Raw genomic sequence first — 21,584 nt, 5'->3', positions numbered from 1 at the left:
GTGTCAGTAGGAGGAATAGTGCCCCATCCTTGGTGTCGGTGGGAGGAATAGTGCCCATCATTGGTGTTAGTGGGAGGATTAGTGCCCCATCCTTGGTGTCCATAGGAGGAATAGTGCCCCATCCTTGGTGTCCGTGGGAAGAATAGTGCCCCATCCTTGGTATCCGTAGGAGGAATAGTGCCCCACCATTGGTGTCTGTGGGAGGAATAATGCCCCATCCTTGGTGTCAGTGGGAGGAATAGTGCCCCATACTTGGTGTCAGTGGGAGGAATAGTGCCCCATCCTTGGTGTCCGTGGGAGGAATAGTGCCCTACCATTGGTGTCTGTGGGAGGAATAGTGCCCTACCATTGGTGTCTGTGGGAGGAATAGTGCCCTACCATTGGTGTCTGTGGGAGGAATAGTGCCCTACCATTGGTGTCTGTGGGAGGAATAGTGCCCCATCCTTTGTGTCAATGGGAGGAATAGTGCCCTACCATTGGTGTCTGTGGGAGAAATAGTGCCCCATCCTTGCTGTCAGTGGGAGGAATAGTGCCCTATCCTTGGTGTCAATGGGAGTAGTAGTACCTCATTGTTGGTGTCAGTGGGAGGAATAGAGCCCCATCCTTGGTGTCAATGGGAGTAGTAGTACCTCATTGTTGGTGTCATTGGGAGGAATAGTGCCCCAAGGGCCAGATAAAAGCAAGTAAAGGGCCACATATGGCCCCCAGGCCACAGTTTGGAGACCACTACTCTAGGGACTTAAAAATAAATAATGTTTGGGGGTTCTAAGTAATTTTCTAGCATAAAAATGCTGATTTTTACGTGTATGTGTGAATTGTCAGAATTGGCCCGGTATTGAAGTAGTTGAATTGAAGACAGCTTCACAATATTCACAAAGCTAAGTAAATATTCACTTTGCAAAGTGAATATGCTTCCCCGTCTTTTGAAAATAAATCCCACTATATCCTGTCCATGATTATTTGGTTTCATCAGGTTTTCTCCCACCATATGAAGACATACAAATTGGCTTCCACCCAGAACTAACCCTATGCTGTATATACTGGGTAAGTGCATTCATACCGGCATCTGTTGAAATTGTATAGTGCGCTGAGCATGCAGAAAGCAAACAGGCAAGCAAGAATTCTTTACTGCAGAAGACACATAGTATTCTCTTCAACAATAAAATCCTGTTTGCTGTGCCCCCTGTCCTCCTTCATCCAGAGTGGGGGAACTCTAATACAGGAGGTGTGTTACTGGCCAGATCACTAGATGACAACAGAGGGAGAAAAAAGCCTAAAAAAAGAAAATGAATGCAGCTACCACATCTAAGGATTGGTAAACTGCAATATATTACATTTTTTGTTTTCAGTTTAATAACACTTTAATGCATTGGGGTGCTGTTTAAAATGAATGGCTCCCCAATTCATCAACGCATGTAACACGAGTTGCAGTAATGCATAGATGTTAGTCTGCCCTAACCTGTCCGTCATGTATATTCTCTGTGAACTTCATTCAATTTTGAAGCATTGGGAATTATTTCCATATTATCTCCCTACATTTTTTTTTCAAGAACAGAGGATCAGAAATATTCCTCCAGCAAGTGTTTTCTATACCAAAAACAAAGTGACAGGATATGATTACAGTATACATAATGATCTTTATTGCATTGAGTCACATTGAGTATAGAGGGAAGAAGAAGAAGCAGCACATGTGCAGATAGAAGGTCTTGTCCTCCGCACTCAGCCCGGCCTATCACATAGCACACAGTGTACAGGACGTGTCACGGGTCACAGGAAGTCAGATCACTGACACAGGAAATCCCATTGCTGGAAAAAATAACACATGAGATACAAAGCATACATCACAGATCATTTCCTCTAGGTTGAAGATCAGAGCTATTTCCTGGTGTTACAACTCACATTGCTCATGGTCCCCAACAGACCTTACTGGATATCTAGAGTCAAAACTTTTTCTTTTACTTTTATTTTGAATAGAGTAGGGAGGGTTAAAAAGAAGTTGCCAGCAAGAATATATGCCCAACAATACCTTGACACTCCTCACCGGGCTCTTTTGTGGCATTGGCGCAGTAAAGGCTTCTTTCTGACAACTCAACCATGCAGCTCATTTTGTTCAAGTATCATCGTATTGTGCTCCTTGAAACAACCACGTTGTCTTTTTCCAGAGCAGTCTGTATTTCTCCTGAGGTTAACTGTGGATTTTTCTTTGTATCCTGAACAATTATTCTGGCAGTTGTGGCTGCAATCTAACTTGGTCTACGTGACCTTGGCTTAGTATCTCCAAATTTTCCACTTCTTAATAAGTGATTGAACAGTACTGACTGGCATATTCAAGGCTTTGGATATCTTTTTGTGTCCTTTTCCATCTTTATAAAGTTCCATAACCTTGTTATGCAGGTCTTTTGACAGTTCTTTTCTGCTCCCCATGACTCAGTATCTAGCCTGCTCAGTGCGTCCATGTGAGAGCTAACAAACTCATTGACTAGTTGTACACAGACACTAATTGCAATTTAACGGCTTACCTGCCGCCGTATGGCAGATATACTGCTACACGGTGGCATGGGTGCGCAAAATCACATATATATGTGATTTTGCATTTCCAGGTAGGGGTGCGCGCGAGCCCTACGCACGCCACCATATGCAGCTGCGGATGTCAATTACTGGGTCCCAGCCGGTGATTGCCCGCTGGTGCCCGGTGATTACCAACAATCACCGATGGGGAGGAAGACTGTTTTGTTTACAAACAGTCTTCCTCCCTATCAGCTCAGGCACACTGCTCGGGATGTCTGTGCACATGTGAGACAAGTGTGTTTACAGTGAAGAACACACCCCCCGCCCCCTAGTAAAACACTCTCAGCACACAGTTAACCCTTTGATTGCCCCTCACATTAACCCCTTCCTGCCCAGTGCCATTAGCACAGTGTCTGTGCTTTTTTTTAGCACTGATCAATGTATTGGTGTCACTGGGGATGTCAGTGACATCAAGTTAGTTCCCCCCCCAGTGTCAGAATGCCTGCCATAGTCCTGCAGTCCCGCTAAAAGTTGCTGATCGCCGCCATTACTAGCAGGAAAAAAAAAATCCCATTATCTATACTGCCATTAGTAAACGCTATAACTTTCACGTAAACCAGTTAATTTACACGTATTGGGATTATTTTTTAGTAAAGACATGTCGCAGAATACATTTTGGCCGAAATTTATGACGAAATTTGATTTTTCTTATTTTTTTACTGGACATGTTTAATAGCAAAAAGTCCAAAATATTGTATTTTTCTCAAAATTGTCGGTCTTTTTTTGCTTATAGCGCAAAAAATAAAAACCGCACAGGTGATCAAATACCAATTAAAGAAAGCTCAATTTGTGGGAAAAAAAGGATGGAAATTTCATTTGGGTGCAGCATTGCATGACCGCGCAGTTGTCAGTTAAAGTAACGCAGCGCCGTATAGCAAACAATGGTCTGGTCAGGAAGGGAGGTAAATACTCTGGAGGGCAAGTGGTTAAAAAGCCACAGATGTGGGAAATTAACCTTTAATTTGTGTCTGTACAAACATTCCAGGGATGGAAACTTTTGATCAGGGCCATTTGGATGGTATTTGTTATCATTATGATTTAACCTCCCTAGCGGTCTGATTATGTCAGTATTTCTGTGCTCAAAGCGGTACATTTTTTTGCATGTAAATATGTATTTTTTTTATTGTAGGCCTGTACTTTTTAGGAATAACTCACTGAAATCTGTCCGAACAAGAGTCTAGTAAACATCCCGTGTAGGATAAAATTTGAAAAACAAAATCATAAATTGTAATATAATAAATAATCATAAAAAATAATAATATAATAATAAATTTAATTCAATAATATAATCAAACCAAAAACACTGAAGTTTGAAATATAGCGCCAAGTTCGCACATCACTGAGCAAAGTCGCAAAATCGTTTTCAGTGTCTGATGACGAATTTCCCCACGAATCATTATCACTCAATTCTGCAAGTAGTTCTGATTTACTATCGCTGTTCTCTAGCTGGTCTAAAACCGCTTTTGACCTAAACTCCCAACACTTAAAGTGGACCTTGACAATACACTTCATTCTAGTGATGTCCCCTCATCCCCCCCTACATTATAAGGTGAGGCGAGAATGGTGTCTCCTTCGCTCCTGAAGCCTCCTGAGATATGCCTGTTACACATTCCAGTAGGCATCGACTTTCATACACCACCTGGGGGAGGATGGACCTGTGGCTGGAGGGGGTCGGACCTGAAGGCACGTCATCAGGGGACCAGCTGCCTAAACAAGTCAACTACTGATGAAGTCACAGAGGAAGATGGTGGTGTGGGACTCATCTTGCATCTGCAGATTGATGGATCACAGATGGACAGCGCTGGGCGGGTCTGTTTTTGTGGATAACCAAACTAAAAAGGTAAGAGGGGATTCAAAAAATAACATGGAGGAGTGAAGTTGCTTTTTAACTCTTTTCTACCTAAAATCAGAATGAAACTACAGTCTGCTCTTTTTCTTGCAAACTTTGAAATTCTGCTTTTTCTTGTCCCTTTGAGATGATGCTGAGAAATGCTGAGAGCCTGTCCATTTGTTTATTAAAGTGGTTGTAAACCCTTACATATACCCAGTGAAGTGACTGGTCTCAGATGATACACAGATGAAACAAATCCTCCTACATAAGTTGTACCTGTCTATCTGCAGTCTTCTCTTCTCTACAGCCCTCCAATGTGCTGAAATTATAAAGCTTGTACAGCCGTCAAAAAAAGGGGGCGGAGTGCTAAAATTACTCACTGCAGAGTTCAGTGAGGAGAGCTGATTGGAGGGAAGACATACATCCCCCTCCACACAGCTCACTGAGGCTTTCAATCCGCTGGAGGTCCCTTCCCTGTCACCATTTTTCTCTTGGTGTCAGGAGAACCTGTCAAAAGTGACTGATGCTGATAGCAGAGGAACAAAGCAGTAGACATAAATGACACTCAGTGCTCTGGATTGAGTACACAGTATAGAGGGATATGCTTTGTTCATATTTCATGTCTGAGGTTTAAGTCTCTCATCAGGACTGAAAATGATGACACATCCAACATTTTCAAGCTGTCTCCAAGCCAGGAGGACAGGAGAACTCTTTCATTGGTGACACTGTTTATGGTGATAACTCTCTAAGCTGGAATTTCCTGTCACTTTGGGAAGATTTCCTCTGACTTCCTGTTGTGTCTCCAGGCTATAAACTGTTAAAGAAGTTAACGAACATCTTAACAATACTTTGGACAGTCTTGTAGTTTTTGGCATTGCCCAGTTTCAGAAGAAATATAACTCACGTTTGTTTTGACTTCCACTTTTCCCGGCATCAGATAATGTTCCTCTTGTACGATAGAGCTGGGAAAATAACCCAGTTTTGCTGTATACTCCCCATATTCATCTCCTTGTACCTGTAGAATACAGCACAGGTGAGACTCCACTCTTCTTATTTGTATAAATCAGCCATTCTCAACCATGGTTCCTCCAGATGTTGTTAGGAGTCCCCTGCACTGTGGATGATTGATCTTCTATCTGATGGTGCCTACATAGATCTAGGGTCAACACCACCTGGCAAAGTCAACTGCGTGACTCCAACTATTGTTTTAGCTGTCCTAATGGGTGGCATTCTTCCCACTGGCTACCAAAGTGAGGGGCATTTTTCCCACTGACCATTAATGAATTGGCTTTTGTAAGAGTTCCCGAAGACTTGGAACTTATTTTAAGGGTTCCTCTGGTGGAGAAAGGTTGAGAAAGGCTGGTATATATTGTAGTAGAGCAGTGATACTCACGCTGCCCAGCCAGAAGAGGCGTCCTCGGCCCTTTAGCTTGGAGTAGATATACAGCGTTTGTCCCTGTCTAATTGGGATGAAGCGGCAGTCTGGGGGGGTGTAGTCAGACAGAGCTACCGCAACAGAAATAGGATCTGTCAAAGGGAGAATAAAGTCATGAGCTGAAATACAAGCAGTACACAATGATGGCTTATAGTGGTAGGTATGAGCAAAGTATGAATCTCAGAGCTCTAAGGATGGTTTGTTCAACACTATCGCTCCTGTCTTTGAAAAATGGTTGGCATTGGCTGCAAGGCCATTTCCAAGTTGCAGCCCTTGGATTTGCCCCACGACATGTATACTGGTTACCTGGTTGTCTTTGGCCTCAATACTTTCAGTTACTGACCCAAAACAGATACTGTTTGCTGAAGATGAACTTCTAATTTGATTACTTTTGATTTGATTACTTTTTCCAGGTCAATTCCACACAAACACAGAGACCATTGGACCAGCATGGAAACCAGCCCACTTACATTTTAGTAGAAGAGGTAAGCATTACATATTCCCTCAGTACCGGCTTAATTGAGTTTAGTATCAGCTTAGGGTTTAGCACATGACCTGAGCAGGAGAAGCTGTACCTGTAGAAGTGGTCATCAATATTGCCTGTGATCATCCTTAACGCAATATTAAAGGCTATAATTTTTTTAGGTTAAATAAAAAAAGTTATACTTACCTGTTCTGTGCAACGTTATTACACAGAGCAGCCCCTTACCTCCATTTTGGGAGTCCCCAGCTGGTGCTGTCCGCTCCTCCTTTCTGCGGATGGCCCCTTAGCATGCCATGTGCTAAGGGGGCACCCATGGACACATTCCCCAGCCAGGCTGTGCATCCATAGGCACACATAGCAAAGTTCAGCCATGCCTCTCTCTCCCTCCTCATAGGATTTGACTGACACCATGGCTGACCTATGGCTCTCTCTTCATGTTCTCATAGGAGGCATTGCTGCAGCCAGGATAGCGCTGGATCAGTGGAAGAGCCACATAATTGTTTTTGGAGGAAGGGGATGCATTATGGTAAAAATTGTTTTGACTTTAGAACTACTTTAGCCCCTTGAGCTCTGGAAGATTTTACCCCAGGCAATTTTTTGCTATACCACACTGCGCTACTTTAACTGGTAATTGGGCAGTTATTCAAAGATGTACTCAAATTAAATTTATATATTTTTTTCACACAAACATGGCTTTTTTTTGTTGGTATTTGATCACCACTGGGTTTTTTTGCAAAATAAATGAAAAAATACAAAAATTGTTTATAAAACATATCCAATAAAAGAAAAGAAAAAAGAGTAATTTCTTCTTAAATGTTTGCCAAAATAATTTTTTTATCTTTGATATAAAAAACAATCCCAATACATGAATATTAATTGGTTTGTGTGAAAGTTAGAGTGCCCACAAACTATGGTATATTTAGTGGAAGTTTAATTTTTTTTAAATTTTTAAATACTACTTATGGCGGTGATCAGTGACTTATGAGACTCTATTTTATTAAAACATATAAAGTGGCAACTCACATAGTTACATAATTACATAATATAGTGCAGCGCTGTAATACTGATATACAAATAGATAAATATGTAAATAAAAGTTCATAGAGTTCTTTATACAGTGTAAAATGGTTGCAAGTAAGAGTGCTGTGAAGACCTCCTCAGCATTAGATAAGTGACTGGAACCATATAGATAAAATGCGCACTCACCGACCGCGCATTAAAAATGCGCATGTATGCAATTATTTATCCAGGTAATCGGCCAGGCATATGGATCAGCCAAACGTATAGGTCATCCCTCTCAGGTAAAACATCAGCCTTGGGTGCAGTGATATGCTTCTAGGTCCAGAGAGCCTTCTTGACCAGTGTGTTAAGGTAGGATAAGCTCCCTCTCCTGGTTGCAAGGTGCCCTAGGAATTGGCTGCTGTGAATCTGGGAACCTCCCGGGATGGATCCAGCCCTCGCACCGGGCGAATAGTTCTGTCTCTGGGAAAAGTTGTATGTCTCAGTTCGTTCAGCTCCGATGACCCAGGCCGGTGATCAGTGAGGTGGGTGCCTCTCACCCTCCGCCACCAGACACCCCGATCAGCCCGCACACCCGCCGCCGCGAGCTCCCTCTAACATAATCGGAGACTCACACTAGAACAGAGCGTAGTCCAATCCACCAATCAACCGCCTTCTGCTAAAAAGTGGGCGAGAACCACCAGGTGACGGCCAATTCCTAGGGCACCTTGCAACCAGGAGAGGGAGCTTATCCTACCTTAACACACTGGTCAAGAAGGCTCTCTGGACCTAGAAGCATATCACTGCACCCAAGGCTGATGTTTTACCTGAGAGGGATGACCTATACGTTTGGCTGATCCATATGCCTGGCCGATTACCTAGATAAATAATTGCACACATGCGCATTTTTAATGCGCGGTCAGTGAGTGCGCATTTTATCTATAAGGTTCCAGTCACTTATCTAATGCTTAGGAGGTCTTCACAGCACTCTTGCTTGCAACCATTTTACACTGTATAAAGAACTCTATGAACTTTTATTTACTTATTTATCTATTTGTATATCAGTATTACAGCGCTGCACTATATTATTTATTATTCATGTTATGAGGTCTAGTGATTCCTTGGAGTGTTCCAGCAGCTGATTTATGAGCGCTCGCTTTACCCATCCCATATACATAATTACATAGTTAGTCTGGCTCAAAAAAGACAAAAGTCCATCCAGTTCAACCATTAAAAAAAAAAAAGTTATAATCCTATACCACAGTTGATCCAGAGGAAAGCAAAAAATATTATTTACATTTATAGAGGTGAGCAGTGCTTACTTGTGGGCAGACAAAAGAGAAAGAAGGTGCTACTACCGACTAAGAATCCATACCAGGGACTAGGCAGGTGCACGATCCACAGTTGCTCAGCTGTTGAAAGTCTCAGTGAAAAGGTTGATCCGCATTTCTGCCACTGCACTAAAATCTTCCATTATTATATCGACCACAAAAAATTACATAAAAAATACAGGTTGACGCGTTTCGGCTACACTGCCTTAGTCATAACCCTCCGGGGTGCTTACTACAGTGATTTTCACTTTCCGTGGGGTTAAATTAGGTATGGCACATGCATAGATTACATTGTCAAAGCTGAACCAATGTAAGTATGCTTACCTGGAATCCAGCTTTGAAGGACCAGTTCACACCACATGCAGTCCAGTGTGTTTTTTTTCTACATCAAAAAGCATGGAACGTAGGTTATATGGTTTCCAATGGCATAGTTCACACCAGTACGGTCAGATCCAATGCGTTCCAGTTCCAGTATAACACGCTGCATTTTTCCAGCACTGGACTGTACTGGTAAAATGTATCAAAAATGTATTAAAATTGCAATGGACCCAGTCTATCATGAATGCTGCTGCCAGACTCATCCACCTTACCAACCATTCCAGGTCCTCCATCCCTCTCTGATAATCCCTCCACTGGCTTCCCATTGCCCAAAGAAAAAAATGCAAAACATTACCAATAACATATAAAGCCATTTACAACTCTGTCTCCAATTACACCAACAATCTTGTCTCCAAACATCACCCAAACCGTCCTCTCCGCGCCTCCCATGACCTCCTGCTTTCTAGCTCCCTTGTCTCCTTCTCCCATGCTCATCTCCAAGACTTCTCCAGAACCTCCCCCATCCTCTGGAACCAGAGGCGGACTGACAACTCATGGGGCCCATGGGCAATAGGGGATCATGGGGCCCCTGTGTCCTTGCTCAAACTCAAAAAAGCCTATGAAAAAGGTACCAGGGGCATCTCACGGGGCCCCCTACTGACCCCGGGCCCTTGGGAAGTGCCCGAGTTTCCAAATGGTCAGTCCGCCCCTGTCTGGAACTCTCTACCCCAATCTATCTGACTATTGCCTACTCTGCCCACTTTTAGGCGATCTCTGAAAACCGATCTCTTCAGAGAAGACTATCCTGCCTTCAGCTAATAATGGAATCTTCTACTCCTCCTACCAGTCCATCCCCCACAGTTATTGCCTTTTGTACCACCAGCCCCTCCCTCTTAGATTGTAAGCTCCAAGGGGCAGGGCCCTCCTATCCCTCTTGTATTGAACTGTTTTGTTGCTGTATTGTCTCCCGTTATATTGTAAAGCGCTGAGCAAACTGTTGGTGCAATATAAATCCTGTATAATAATAATAATTGGACCCCAGTACAGTGAAAAAAAAAACAGGAAAAAGAACAAAAAAAAAGGATTTGGAATGCATCCGGAAATGAATCAAAAGTGCAACAGTAACCACACTGGAACGCATCAGAACGTGTTCAAAACCTGCATGCAGTAATGGATCTGGAGTGCGAACCAGGCCTAAAGGTGCCCATAGACTTGAAGGCTCTCAGACATGCAGGATCTGACCACTCTCACACTTCTCTGTCTGGCAGGTGCTCCACCACCTGAGCGCACACATTTATGTGAACAGAAAGGGATGCACTATTGGTGTACATTGGTAAGTAGAGTGTAGCGATTGGACAAGATTTGCAGATCTGTCCATGCAATCACTTCTCTGCAAGTCAGGTTTTTGGTGCTGTCATAGGGATGGAATTGCCTCCTGATCTGGCAGCTTAAGAAAAAAAAAAAAAGGGGGGGTGGGGGGACAAGCATAGACATTTGACAGGTATATCATATACCACATATATGATCATTAATATGCAGCTAATTGCAGAACGCCATACTTACGACTGCACTCTTCATCCGCACACAACTTCCTTTCCGCCAGCTTTGGCATTTTTCTGCTTCCTCCGGTAAGTCCAAACAGGACGCAAAGCAACAGACATGACAGCCTCAGATGCATGCTTCTCTCCCTTACCTCTGGATACTGCAAGCCTGGCCTCTGCACCCAACACCAGCACTAAAGAGCAGAGCAGAATAGCTGCTTCAAGTCACCTCCCCACTGGATTTTTTTTTTTTTTAACATTCCAAACATACAACTTGGAAGAGTGGACACAGCTGGGCTTAGAGGGAAAAAATTCCGCTGTTAGGTGAAAAAAAAAACCTTTTCCTGTGTAAATAATCAGGTTTATTCATCGAGGTACCGCAAACAGCAATGGTGGTGTGCAAAGTGCCGCAACACAGAGCTTTCAGGTCACTATAGTCAGTACAGGCTGGTTCACACCATAGAAACGCAGTCTGGATGCGTTCCGGATATGTTTCTGTATGCGTGTTTTTTATGTGTTCCAGTGCATTTTTTACATGTTTTTGATGCGTTTCAGTACGTTTTTTTGATGCGTTACGGTTCATTTCCCCCCCCCCTCTCTTTGGGCCAGTTCACACCACATGCAGTCCTGTGCGTTTTTTTTTCTGCATCTACGCATTTCTTTTTTCTGCATCAACGCATTGACAGTAGGTTACATGGTTTCCATTGGCATAGTTCACATCAGTGTGTTCCAGTTTCAGAAAAAAAAGTAGAACACGCTGCAAAAACGCAGCAGAATGCACATGTCCTTACTTAAGTTGAAGAAAAAGAGAGGGGAAAAAATTAACTGGAATGCATAAAAAATACACCGGAATGCATCAAAAATGCATAGAAAAACTAATAAAAAGGCGCATACAGAAATGAATGTGGAATACATCCAGACTGTGTTTATATGGTGCAGGGGCGGATTGACAACTCATGGGGCCCCCGGGCAATAGGGGATCACTGGGCCCCTGTGTCCTTGCCCACACTCAAAAAAGGTACCAGGGGCATTTCATGGGGTCCCCTACTGACCCCGGGCCCTCGGGCAATGCCCGAGTTCTCGAATGGTCAGTCCGCCCCTGATGTGGTGTGAACTGGCGCTTTTTCTTCAACATAAATAAGGTCGAGTTTGTTCCAGTGCGTTTTTGGTGCATTCCGGTGTGTTTTTGGTGTGTTCCGGTAAGTTTTTTGATGCGTTTTACTGCGTTCCAGTACAGTTCAGTGCAGAAAAAATGTAGCATGTTCTGCTTTTTTTCTTAAACTGGAACGCACTGGAACTGGCTGCACTGGTGTGAACTATGCCATTGGAAACCATGTAACCTACTATCAATGTGTTTTTGATGCAGAAAAAAAAGCACTGGACTGCATGTGGTGTGTACTGGCCCTAAGCTGACTCCAGATTGGTAGCTGTGGGTTACAGCACTTTGCCAATGGCCAGCGTTGTTTGCACTTACTAAGCATTCATCTTATGTAGAGTTTATGTAATGTACTTAAAGCAGTATTACACTTAAAAGCAAACATGATATCACAGCTGATAAATGTGAAAAGCTCCATGTCAAAGATATAATAAATAATTATGCAGCTGCAGTCCTTACACTCACTATGGAGTGCACAAAGAAACAATGTAGGGGTTATGTACTAAAACTGGAGAGTGCAAAATCTGGTGCAGCTCTGCAGAGTAACCAATCAGCTTCCAGGTTTTATTGTCAAAGCTTAACCGAACACGCTGAAGATAGAAGCCTATTGGCTACCATGCACAGCTGCACAAGATTTTGCTCACGCATCTTTTAGTAAATCTACCACAATGTGTATGATTGCACTCAAATTCTCATCTAAAACAAGATGTTAAAATTATACTATATAAAAGGTATCAACAAAACATTCACTTTCAAAATATTGTGCAACTCAGTTCATAAACAATGTGTCCATAATAATTATTAAACCCAAATAAAGTCTTTAAAGTGTTACTAAACCCACAACAGTAAATTCAGTCTGTATATGCAGTAAAGCATGCTTGTTATACTCACTGTGGAACCTAAGGGGTTAATCCTCCACATTGTGTAAAAAGGCTGTTTTTTTCTGATCCTCCCCTTCTTCCACAGTTCCATTCATCTGCTGATAGTACAGAGCCTTAGGAGGCACTCTGCACTTACTCAGTTTGCTATGTATTGCTAGAGAGGGAGGTTTTTTTGGGGGGAGAGGGTTGATTAGCACAGGGCCAAACAGTGCTGTCAGGACACAGGGTCAGGGGTCATGCAGCCTCATTGGAGAGTCAGAGGAGAATGAAAACTCCTTCTACAAGCCTAAATCATTGCTCCGCTGGACACTGACAGAAGTCACAAGACTGCTATATACAGCTGATGAGAAAAGGCATTTAGAAGTTTATATTTACTAAAATATTTGGATTTCCATGTTCTGTGTACTGTGGGAGACCAGATATAGTGAATTCAGGGTTCGGGGAGACCAGATATAAAGAATGCAGGGTCCAGGGAGACCAGATATAGTGAATGCAGGGTCCTGGGAGACCAGCTATAGTGAATGCAGGGACCGGGGAGACCAGATATAGTGAATGCAGGGTCCGGGGAGAGCAGATATAGTGAATGCAGGGTCCTGGGAGACCAGCTATAGTGAATGCAGGGACCGGGGAGACCAGATATAGTGAATGCAGGGTCCGGGGAGAGCAGATATAGTGAATGCAGGGTCCTGGGAGACCAGCTATAGTGAATGCAGGGACCGGGGAGACCAGATATAGTGAATGCGGGGTCCTGGGAGAGCAGATATAGTGAATGCAGGGTCCGGGGAGAGCAGATATAGTGAATGCAGGGTCCAGGGAGACCAGATATAGTGAATGCAGGGTCCGGGGAGACCAGATATAGTGAATGCAGGGTCCGGGGAGAGCAGATATAGTGAATGTAGGGTCCAGGGAGACCAGATATAGTGAATGCAGGGTCCTGGGAGACCAGCTATAGTGAATGCAGGGACCGGGGAGACCAGATATAGTGAATGCAGGGTCCGGGGGAGACCAGATATAGTGAACGCAGGGTCCTGGGAGACCAGATATAGTGAATGCGGGGTCCGGGGAGACCAGATATAGTGAATGCGGGGTCCTGGGAGACCAGATATAGTGAATGCGGGGTCCGGGGAGACCAGATATAGTGAATGCAGGGTTCAGGGAGACCAGATATAGTGAATGCGGGGTCCTGGGAGACCAGATATAGTGAATGTGGGGTCCGGGGAGACCAGATATAGTGAATGCAGGGTCCTGGGAGACCGGATATAGTGAACGCAGGGTCCTGGGAGACCGGATATAGTGAATGCAGGGTCCTGGGAGGGCAGATATAGTGAGTGCAGGGTCCTGGGAGACCAGATATAGTGAATGCGGGGTCCGGGGAGACCAGATATAGTGAATGCAGGGTTCAGGGAGACCAGATATAGTGAATGCGGGGTCCGGGGAGACCAGATATAGTGAATGCGGGGTCCTGGGAGACCAGATATAGTGAATGCGGGGTCCGGGGAGACCAGATATAGTGAATGCAGGGTTCAGGGAGACCAGATATAGTGAATGCGGGGTCCTGGGAGACCAGATATAGTGAATGTGGGGTCCGGGGAGACCAGATATAGTGAATGCAGGGTCCTGGGAGACCGGATATAGTGAACGCAGGGTCCTGGGAGACCGGATATAGTGAATGCAGGGTCCTGGGAGGGCAGATATAGTGAGTGCAGGGTCCAGGGGAAGCAGATATAGTGAATGCAGGGTCCAGGGGAAGCAGATATAGTGAATGCAGGGTCCAGGGGAAGCAGATATAGTGAATGCAGGGTCCTGGGTTAAGTAACACTTTTATGCAATGTGATTTTTTTGTACAAATGTATTTCACTATATATATATATTTTTTTTTTTTTTTTGTTAATATTATTATTTATTTATTTATTTTTAGCACATATTTCACCTGATTGTGAAAATATGTGCAAAACAAATTTCATCAGGTGAAATATGTGGGAAAAAAAAAAAAGATATATATAGTGAAATAAATTTGTGCAAAAAAATCACATTGCATAAAAGTGTGATGTCAAAGCACCCAGTGTCCTTCACCTCTTCAAGTAAATGGCTCACCTCTTTCAACACAACTTAAAATACAAAGTAAAAATGAGTTCCTTTAAATAAGGATGTGCATTCTGGTGCGTTTAGGTCCATCTTTGATGCCTTTTACCACATTCCAGTACAGCCGTGGCCAAAAGTTTTGAGAATGACACAGATATTAGTTTTCACAAAGTCTGCTGCCTCAGTGTTTTTCGATCTTTTTGTCAGATGTTCCTATGGTATACTGCAGTAGAATTACAAGCATTTCATAAGTGTCAAAGGCTTTTACTGACCATTACATTATGTGAATGCAAAGTCAATATTCGCAGTGTTGACCCTTTTTCAAGACCTCTGCAATTCGCTCTGGCATGTTGTCAATCAACTGGCCACATCCTGATTGATAGCAGCCCATTCTTGCATAATCAATGCTTGGAGTTTGTCAGAATTTTTCGGGTTTTTTTTGTTCACCTGCCTCTTGAGGATTGACCACAAGTTCTCAATACGATTAAGGTCTGGGGAATTTCCTAGTTATGGACCCAAAATTTCGATGTTTTGTTCCCCAAGCCTCCTAGTTATCACTGTTGCCTTATGGAAAGGTGCTCCATCTTGTTGGAAAAGACATTTTTCATCACCAAACTGTTCTTGGATGGTTGGGAGAAGTTGATCTCGGAGGATGTTTTGTATCATTATTCATGGCTGTGTTCTTAGGCAAAATGTGAGTGAGCCCACTCCCTTGCCTGAGACTAAGAAGCAACCTCACACATGAATGAATGGTCTCAGGATGCTTTACTGTTGGCATGACACAGGACTGATGGTAGCGCTCACCTTTTCTTCTCCGGACAAGGTTTTTTCCGGATGCATCAAACAATTGGAAAGGGGATTTAACAGAGAAATTGACTTTACCCCAGTCCTCAGCAGTCCAATCCCTGTTCTTTTTTCCAGGCCCAGGCATTTTAGACTGAGCAGCCAATTTCCGGGTGGGGGGGGGGGGGGGTTGGACTATTCACGGAGTCGGTCCTCCGCACTGTAATATAAAGGGGGCACTGTGATATAAAGGGGCCTGCACTGTAAAGGGGCAGTGTATTGATTACAGTGCCCCTTTACTGTGCAGTTCCCTTTATATCACAGTGCCCCCTATATATTCAAAGAGATGGCCCAATCAAAGAGACATCCCCATATAGCAAAGACGGGATGTCTCTTTGCTGGACCTAACTGGGCAAAGAGCTAGCCCAGTCTAGCAAAGAGACAGCCCGCACCCATCAAAGAGACATCCCCATATAGCAAAGAAGGAATGCCTCTTTGCTGGATGGGGATGTCCCTTCTTGGACTGGGCTGTCTCTTTGCTGGACCCAAATGGGCAAAGAGACAGCCCAGTCCAGCAAAGAGACAGCTCGTCCAGCAAAGAGACAGCCCATCCAGCAAAGAGACAGCTCATCCAGCAGAGACAGCCAGTCCCGCAGACACAACCCGTCCAGCAAAAAGACAGCTCATCCAGCAAAGAGACAGCCCCTCCAGCAAAGAGACAGCTTATCCAGCAGAGACAGCTCCTCGAGCAAAGAAACACCTCATCCAGCAAACAGACAGCCCCTCCAGCAAAGAGATAGCTCATTCAGCATAAACAGCTCATCCAGCAAAGAAACAGCCTATCCAGCAAAGAAACAGCTCATCCAGCAAAGAAACAGCTCATCCAGCAAAGAGACAGCCCATCCAGCAAAGAGATAGCTCATTCAGCATAAACAGCTCATCCAGCAAAGAAACAGCCTATCCAGCAGAGACAGGTCATCCAGCAAAAAATACAGCTCATCCAACAAAGAGACAGCCCCTCCAGCAAAGAGACAGCTCCTCCAGCAGAGACAGCCTCATCTACCACCACTACAGACCTGTCACAGTGTGCTGGAGGGTGAAGAGAGGCCGCTGTTCTCCCTTCAGTGCAGTAGCCAGCCGAGGGGATGTCCCTCTGTCAGTGATGCTTCCTGCTTGTCTTCAGAAGCTCTCACTGCCGCTCCTCCTTTCGGCCCTGCTTTGGGCATAGTCGCACAGCGGGAGGTGAGCGGCAGCTGCGGTCTGTATCAACCCCGTCCAGACCACGGTCGCCACTTACCTCCCGCTGTGCAGCCCGGTCATCTTAAACCTGGCGGCCCTGAGCCTCCACGCAAATGCTATGTGTGCCCTATGGCCAGTCCGGACCTGCCTTTTGCAGAATATCAGTCTGTCCCTGATGTGTTTCCTGGGGAGAAGTGGCTTCTTTGCTGCCCTTCTTTACACCAGGACATCTTTCAAAAGTCTTCACCTCACTGTGCATGCTGATGCACTTACACCTGCCTGCTGCCATTCCTGAGCAAGCTCTGCACTGGTGGTACCCCGATCCTGTAGCTTAATCAACTTTATTAGACAGCCCTGCACTTGCTGGACATTATTGGGTGCCCTGAAGCCTTCTGCACAACAATTGAACCTCTCTCCTTGAAAGTTTTGATGATCCGATAAATGGTTGATTTAGGTGCAATCTTAGTAGCAGCAATATCCTTCCCTGTGAATCCCTTTTTGTGCAAGGCAGTGATGACTGCAAGTGTTTCCTTGCAAGTAACCATGGTTAACAGAGGAAGAACAATGATTTCAAGCACCACCCTCCTTTTAAAGCTTCCAGTCTGTTATTCTAACTCAATCAGCATGACAGAGTGATCTCCAGCCTTGTCCTCATCAACACTGACACCTGTGTTAATGAGAGAATCACTGACAAGATGTTAGCTGGTCCTTTTGTGGCAAAGCTGAAATGCAGTGGAAATGTTTTTTTTGGGGATCAAGTTGATTTTCACGGCAGAGAGGGAGTTTGCATTTCATCTGATCACTCTCCATAACATTCTGGAGTATATGCAAAGCGCCATTATAAAAACTGAGGCAGCAGACTTCGTGAAAAATATTTGTGTCATTCTCAAAACTTTTGGTCATGGCTGTACAGTCCAGTGCAGAAAAGATGCAGCATGTTCTTTTTTTTTCCCCCTGGATTTGGAAGGCACTGGTATGAGCTGTGATAAAAAAAAAAAAACCCTGACAGATCTCCGCATCCACACAAGCGGTGTGGATGCAGAGATCTCCCCACACGGTGCTATTGTATGCCGACAGCAGGGACTCTCCCCACCAGAATACACAGATCAGCGCTGCAGCCATTGGCTGTGCTGATCAAATGCTGGTTTTCCAGAATGACTGACAGAAGTGGGTTGTTAGGCTGGCTTCTGTTGAACAGACAGAGGTACAAGCCCTGATTCCTGGTGAACTGGCCAAATTTCAGAAGTGTGTACCTGCCTTAAGAATTGGAATGAAGGGGGTAGGATGCTACCATTATGGGGCACTCATAGTCTACCTAGTCATATACGGACAAGATCTTTTAGAAAATCCCTGCACGCCAAGTGTAACCTGCTGTCAAATACTTTCCTTCCCCCTCATTTTTTTGCTATGCATTCTTCCAAGACCCTTCCTTCAAAAATTTCCCCAAAAACTCTTCATAGCACACATGCAGGGTTCACAGAGAGGTTTGGAGGGATTTTTGTTTTTTTCAAAAAAGGTAACTATAGTGTATTTCAGAAAGTATGTTTGTTAGAATTGTAACGTTTACCTGGAAGTAATGTTTGCTGTTTTCATGAGAGCCCATCCTAAACATATTAGTAGACTCTCCTGCTAGTGGCCTCCATGTACACAAAGTGAGCAGTGTACCTCTGTATATGTACAGCCAGCCTGACTACAAAGACGGGCCTGTGTGGTCTGCAAATTAACCTTCTTAAGCAGTTACATTACGTGCCACATCTGAATCCCCTCTAAAAGTGGTGTGGTAGGGCAGATCCTGGATATTAAGACATTTTAAGGATTTCAGAAAAGGCATTAAAAACATTCTTTTAAAATAACGTTTTACTTACCTGCTCTGTGCAATAGTTTTGCGTAGAAACCCAATCCTCTTCTTGGGTCCCCTGCCGCCATCCCCCCTGCTGATTGCCCCCCCAGAGCAAGCCGCCACCTCTGAAGGCACTCATACATGCTCGCTTCCGAGCCCCACTTCCCTCTTTGGCCTCAGTGGCTGTCACTGTGCCCGTTGCTGTCTCAGCAAATGAGGAGGTAGAGACCAGGAGAGCATTTGCTCTTGTGCACATCGCTAGATCAGGCGAGGGTAAGGAGAAGGGTAGTTTGGGGCTCTAAACATGGGAGGTGTTTTCAAAGAATGCATGAAGGTTAAAAAAACAAAAACCCTATAGCTTTTGAACCACTTTAACACCACATGCACACTTGTGGGACTCTGGACTTCAAAAGGTGCATGATAAGGCGTACCCCATGTTTTCCAATGATAACCATATATAAGTTGAAGCAAACTAGTTCATGCACTACTTTGGTCTGACTTTCATGGAACTTGAAGGCCATAGACTTCAATGTTTAACCACTTGCCAACCGCGCTATAGCCGAACGATGGCTAGTGTGGTTGTCCAGTTCTGGGAGGGCGCCATATGACGTCCTCCCAGAACACACCCCCAGCACTCTCCGTGATCACAGCAGCCTTTTACCACGTGATCAGCTGTGTCCAATGACACGAGATCACATTGTAAATAAAGTTGCAGGTTATCGGCTGCACTTTCCTCACGCTGTCACAGCATGATGAAAGTACTGCCAATAATCAGTAAATGACACAGAGGACATCTGCACTGATCATTTGGGCACTAATGATCAGTGCCCAGCAGTTTCGCCATCAGTCAGCACCACCTATCAGTGCCCATCAGTGCAGCATCACCAGTGCCACGCATCAGTGCAGCCTCATTGTCGCACATCAGTGGAGAAAAATTACCGGTTTTAAAAAATTTAATAGAAAAAGCACTTTTTTTTAATCTTCAAACTTTTTGCACTTTTTTTTGGTTGTAGTGCAAATAATAAACACCTAGTAGCGATAAAATATCACCAAAAGAAAGCTCTATTTGTGTGAAAAAAGATCATATGGGTGCAGTGTTGCATGACCGTGCAATTCGTCAAAGTATGGCAGCGCCGAAATCTGAAAATTGGCCTGGGCAGGAAGGGGGTAACAGTGCCTGGTAGGTAAGTGGTTACAGTGTTAAAGGCAGAATATTTTTTTTTTTCTAATATAACATGTTATAGTCATGTGCTCTGTGCAGCGGTATTGCACAGTGGCCCTGATCCTCTTCTTCGGTACCCCTGCTGGTGATCCTGGCCTCTTCTCTTAGTGTAACCCCATAGCAAGCCATTTGCTATGGGGACAAAAAACAGGGTTCGCTTCAGACCTGAGGCTATGGAACTGCACTTCAAAGACACCCTAGAGCACGACTTAGACACACACACTTCCTCTTCTCTGTACTTGATTGACAGCAGCAAGGGCCAATGGCTCCTGCTGTTGTTCCAAGTCCCTGTGTGAACAGGAAGCAAGGGGAGAAGAAATGCAGCGTGCACAGCAGTGATCTCTTCTCCCCCTCTCCTCCCCTTCACACAAGAAAGGGAGAGCACATGGAACATTAAAACTTTTTACCTTAATGCAAGAAATGCATTAAGGCAAATAATGCTTAAGGTTTAGTATCACTTTAATCCTCAAAATTTGCACGATAGTTATACCTGAATGTTTTACATGCAACATTGGGTTAGACTTTGCAGAGGGATAAGTCATATCCAAGTCGAGTCAAAGTCGTAGGACTTGAGTCATACAAGTGTGAATGGAAATCTCTGGGTAACAGTATTTGGAAGTAGCAGTGCCATAATGTGCAATGATGGTACAATACTCTGCTCAACTTCTTGCCATACAAAGTATGAAGAAACCAAAAAGAGGGGGAAAAAAACCAAAAAAACCACTAAACATTACTTCACGAGGCAACAGAAATGGAAGTGGAGTTTTAGACCATTTGTGTTTCTTTTCAAAATGCAGAATACCACAAAAATAGCCCCAACTTTGTGGTGGCATGGCATTCATGTCAGCCTCTCTCAACACACAGGAACCCTTGAAATACTTTCCAGTCTCAGGGAGCCCCTGCTAAAAATTGCTATATCTACAACTCATGATACATAAGTGTGATGGTCAGTAGGAAGAATGCTCCTTACACTTGTGGTCACTGGGAAGAATTATTCCCTTACAGATGACTAAAGATCAATGGTGGTAGTGGGAACTTATCTGAGAGGCAGAAATTGCTCAAGGAACCCCTAGCAATCTCTGGAGAAATCCTGGTCTATATGAAGGACCTGAATTTCACCATTCCCTGAAAATCACCATGTAGCTGTATGGCTAGTGTCTGGAATGTCCCCAGTATTTTATAGCCACTTAAAATTGTCTCTCTATGCAGAAAAAGCACAGGCCCAGTGCTGGGACACTTTTTCAGATCAGGCACCTACATTATTATTATTATACGGTATTTATAAAGCGCCAATAGTTCACTCAGCGCTGTACATTACAAAGGGGGACAGAACATGTGACAGAACAATACCAATACAATGCAAAACATGAGGGGATCGAGGGCCCTGCTCTTTCGAGCTTACAATCTAGGAGATGCAGTAGTAGAAGATTCATCTTGGCTTTCTAAACTGGCAGTGACATTACATTTGGGGACAAAGGCCGTACAGCTTGGAAAGGTAGGCATGTTATATATAGCATATTCTAATTGAAAAGGTTTACTAAAATCAGTCTGTATATGCAGTAAAGCATCCTGGTTATACTCACTGTGGGACCTAAGGGGTTAATCCTCCAGTGTGTGTAAAAAGGCTGTTTGATCCTGTCTTCTCTGATCTGCCCCTTCTTCCACAATCCCCAACCCAGCTGCCGATTGTACAGAGCAGCAGTGGCAAGTCTGCATATGATCAGTTGTGTGTGTATTGCTGGAGAGCACATTTCTTCTATGACCAGAGCTATTCAAGTCACCCGACTTCACACATTAGAGTGTGTATACAGATCCTAAGTGACCGCCCAGTCCCTCCCTCCTCCTCCATGCCCAGTAACTGATGTACACAGTGG

The 21,584-nt window shown here is 44.2% G+C and overlaps 1 protein-coding gene and 1 long non-coding RNA gene across 17 annotated transcripts in view; one reads left to right on the top strand and one right to left on the bottom strand.

Annotated features, from left to right (window-relative positions):
* LOC149445133 (uncharacterized) overlaps nucleotides 1–21,584 on the top strand; it is a 65,219-nt gene that overhangs the window by 33,483 nt on the left and 10,152 nt on the right. For 7 of the 16 annotated variants that reach the window (XR_016306456.1, XR_016306452.1, XR_016306453.1 and 4 more), the window contains 3 exons: nucleotides 974–4,408; nucleotides 6,248–6,319; nucleotides 6,765–7,006. This is a non-coding gene — a long non-coding RNA (uncharacterized LOC149445133). Of the gene's footprint in view, nucleotides 1–973; nucleotides 4,409–6,247; nucleotides 6,320–6,764; nucleotides 7,007–21,584 lie in introns of those variants that run through there. The other 9 variants (XR_016306461.1, XR_016306458.1, XR_016306459.1 and 6 more) reach the window with 3 other exon arrangements.
* Nucleotides 1,618–10,709, bottom strand: MIA (MIA SH3 domain containing). Its single transcript, XM_089654191.1, has 4 exons — nucleotides 10,530–10,709; nucleotides 5,793–5,926; nucleotides 5,304–5,414; nucleotides 1,618–1,806 (listed from the first exon to the last, which is right to left on the bottom strand). The coding sequence occupies exons 1-4, from the start codon at nucleotides 10,642–10,644 to the stop codon at nucleotides 1,783–1,785; spliced, it is 384 nt and encodes a 127-aa protein (XP_089510317.1). The 5' UTR covers nucleotides 10,645–10,709; the 3' UTR covers nucleotides 1,618–1,782.

This window comes from Staurois parvus, unplaced genomic scaffold (assembly GCF_062004578.1).
Source record: "Staurois parvus isolate SC_StPar_1 unplaced genomic scaffold, SC_StPar_1.0 ptg000746l, whole genome shotgun sequence".
NCBI classification, from domain to species: Eukaryota; Metazoa; Chordata; class Amphibia; order Anura; family Ranidae; genus Staurois; species Staurois parvus.
This window is presented reverse-complemented; position numbering and strand designations above follow the sequence as displayed.

Bases quoted from the DNA above. Each gene is read 5' to 3' on its own strand.
- MIA (XM_089654191.1), bottom strand. From the start codon at position 10,644: ATGCATCTGAGGCTGTCATGTCTGTTGCTTTGCGTCCTGTTTGGACTT. The intron at 5,415-5,792 runs GTGAGTATCACT...TGTATTCTACAG, and splicing joins GCCTCTTCTGGCTGGGCAGC to GTACAAGGAGATGAATATGG. The intron at 1,807-5,303 runs GTGAGTTATATT...TATTTTTTCCAG, and splicing joins AAGTGGAAGTCAAAACAAAC to CAATGGGATTTCCTGTGTCA.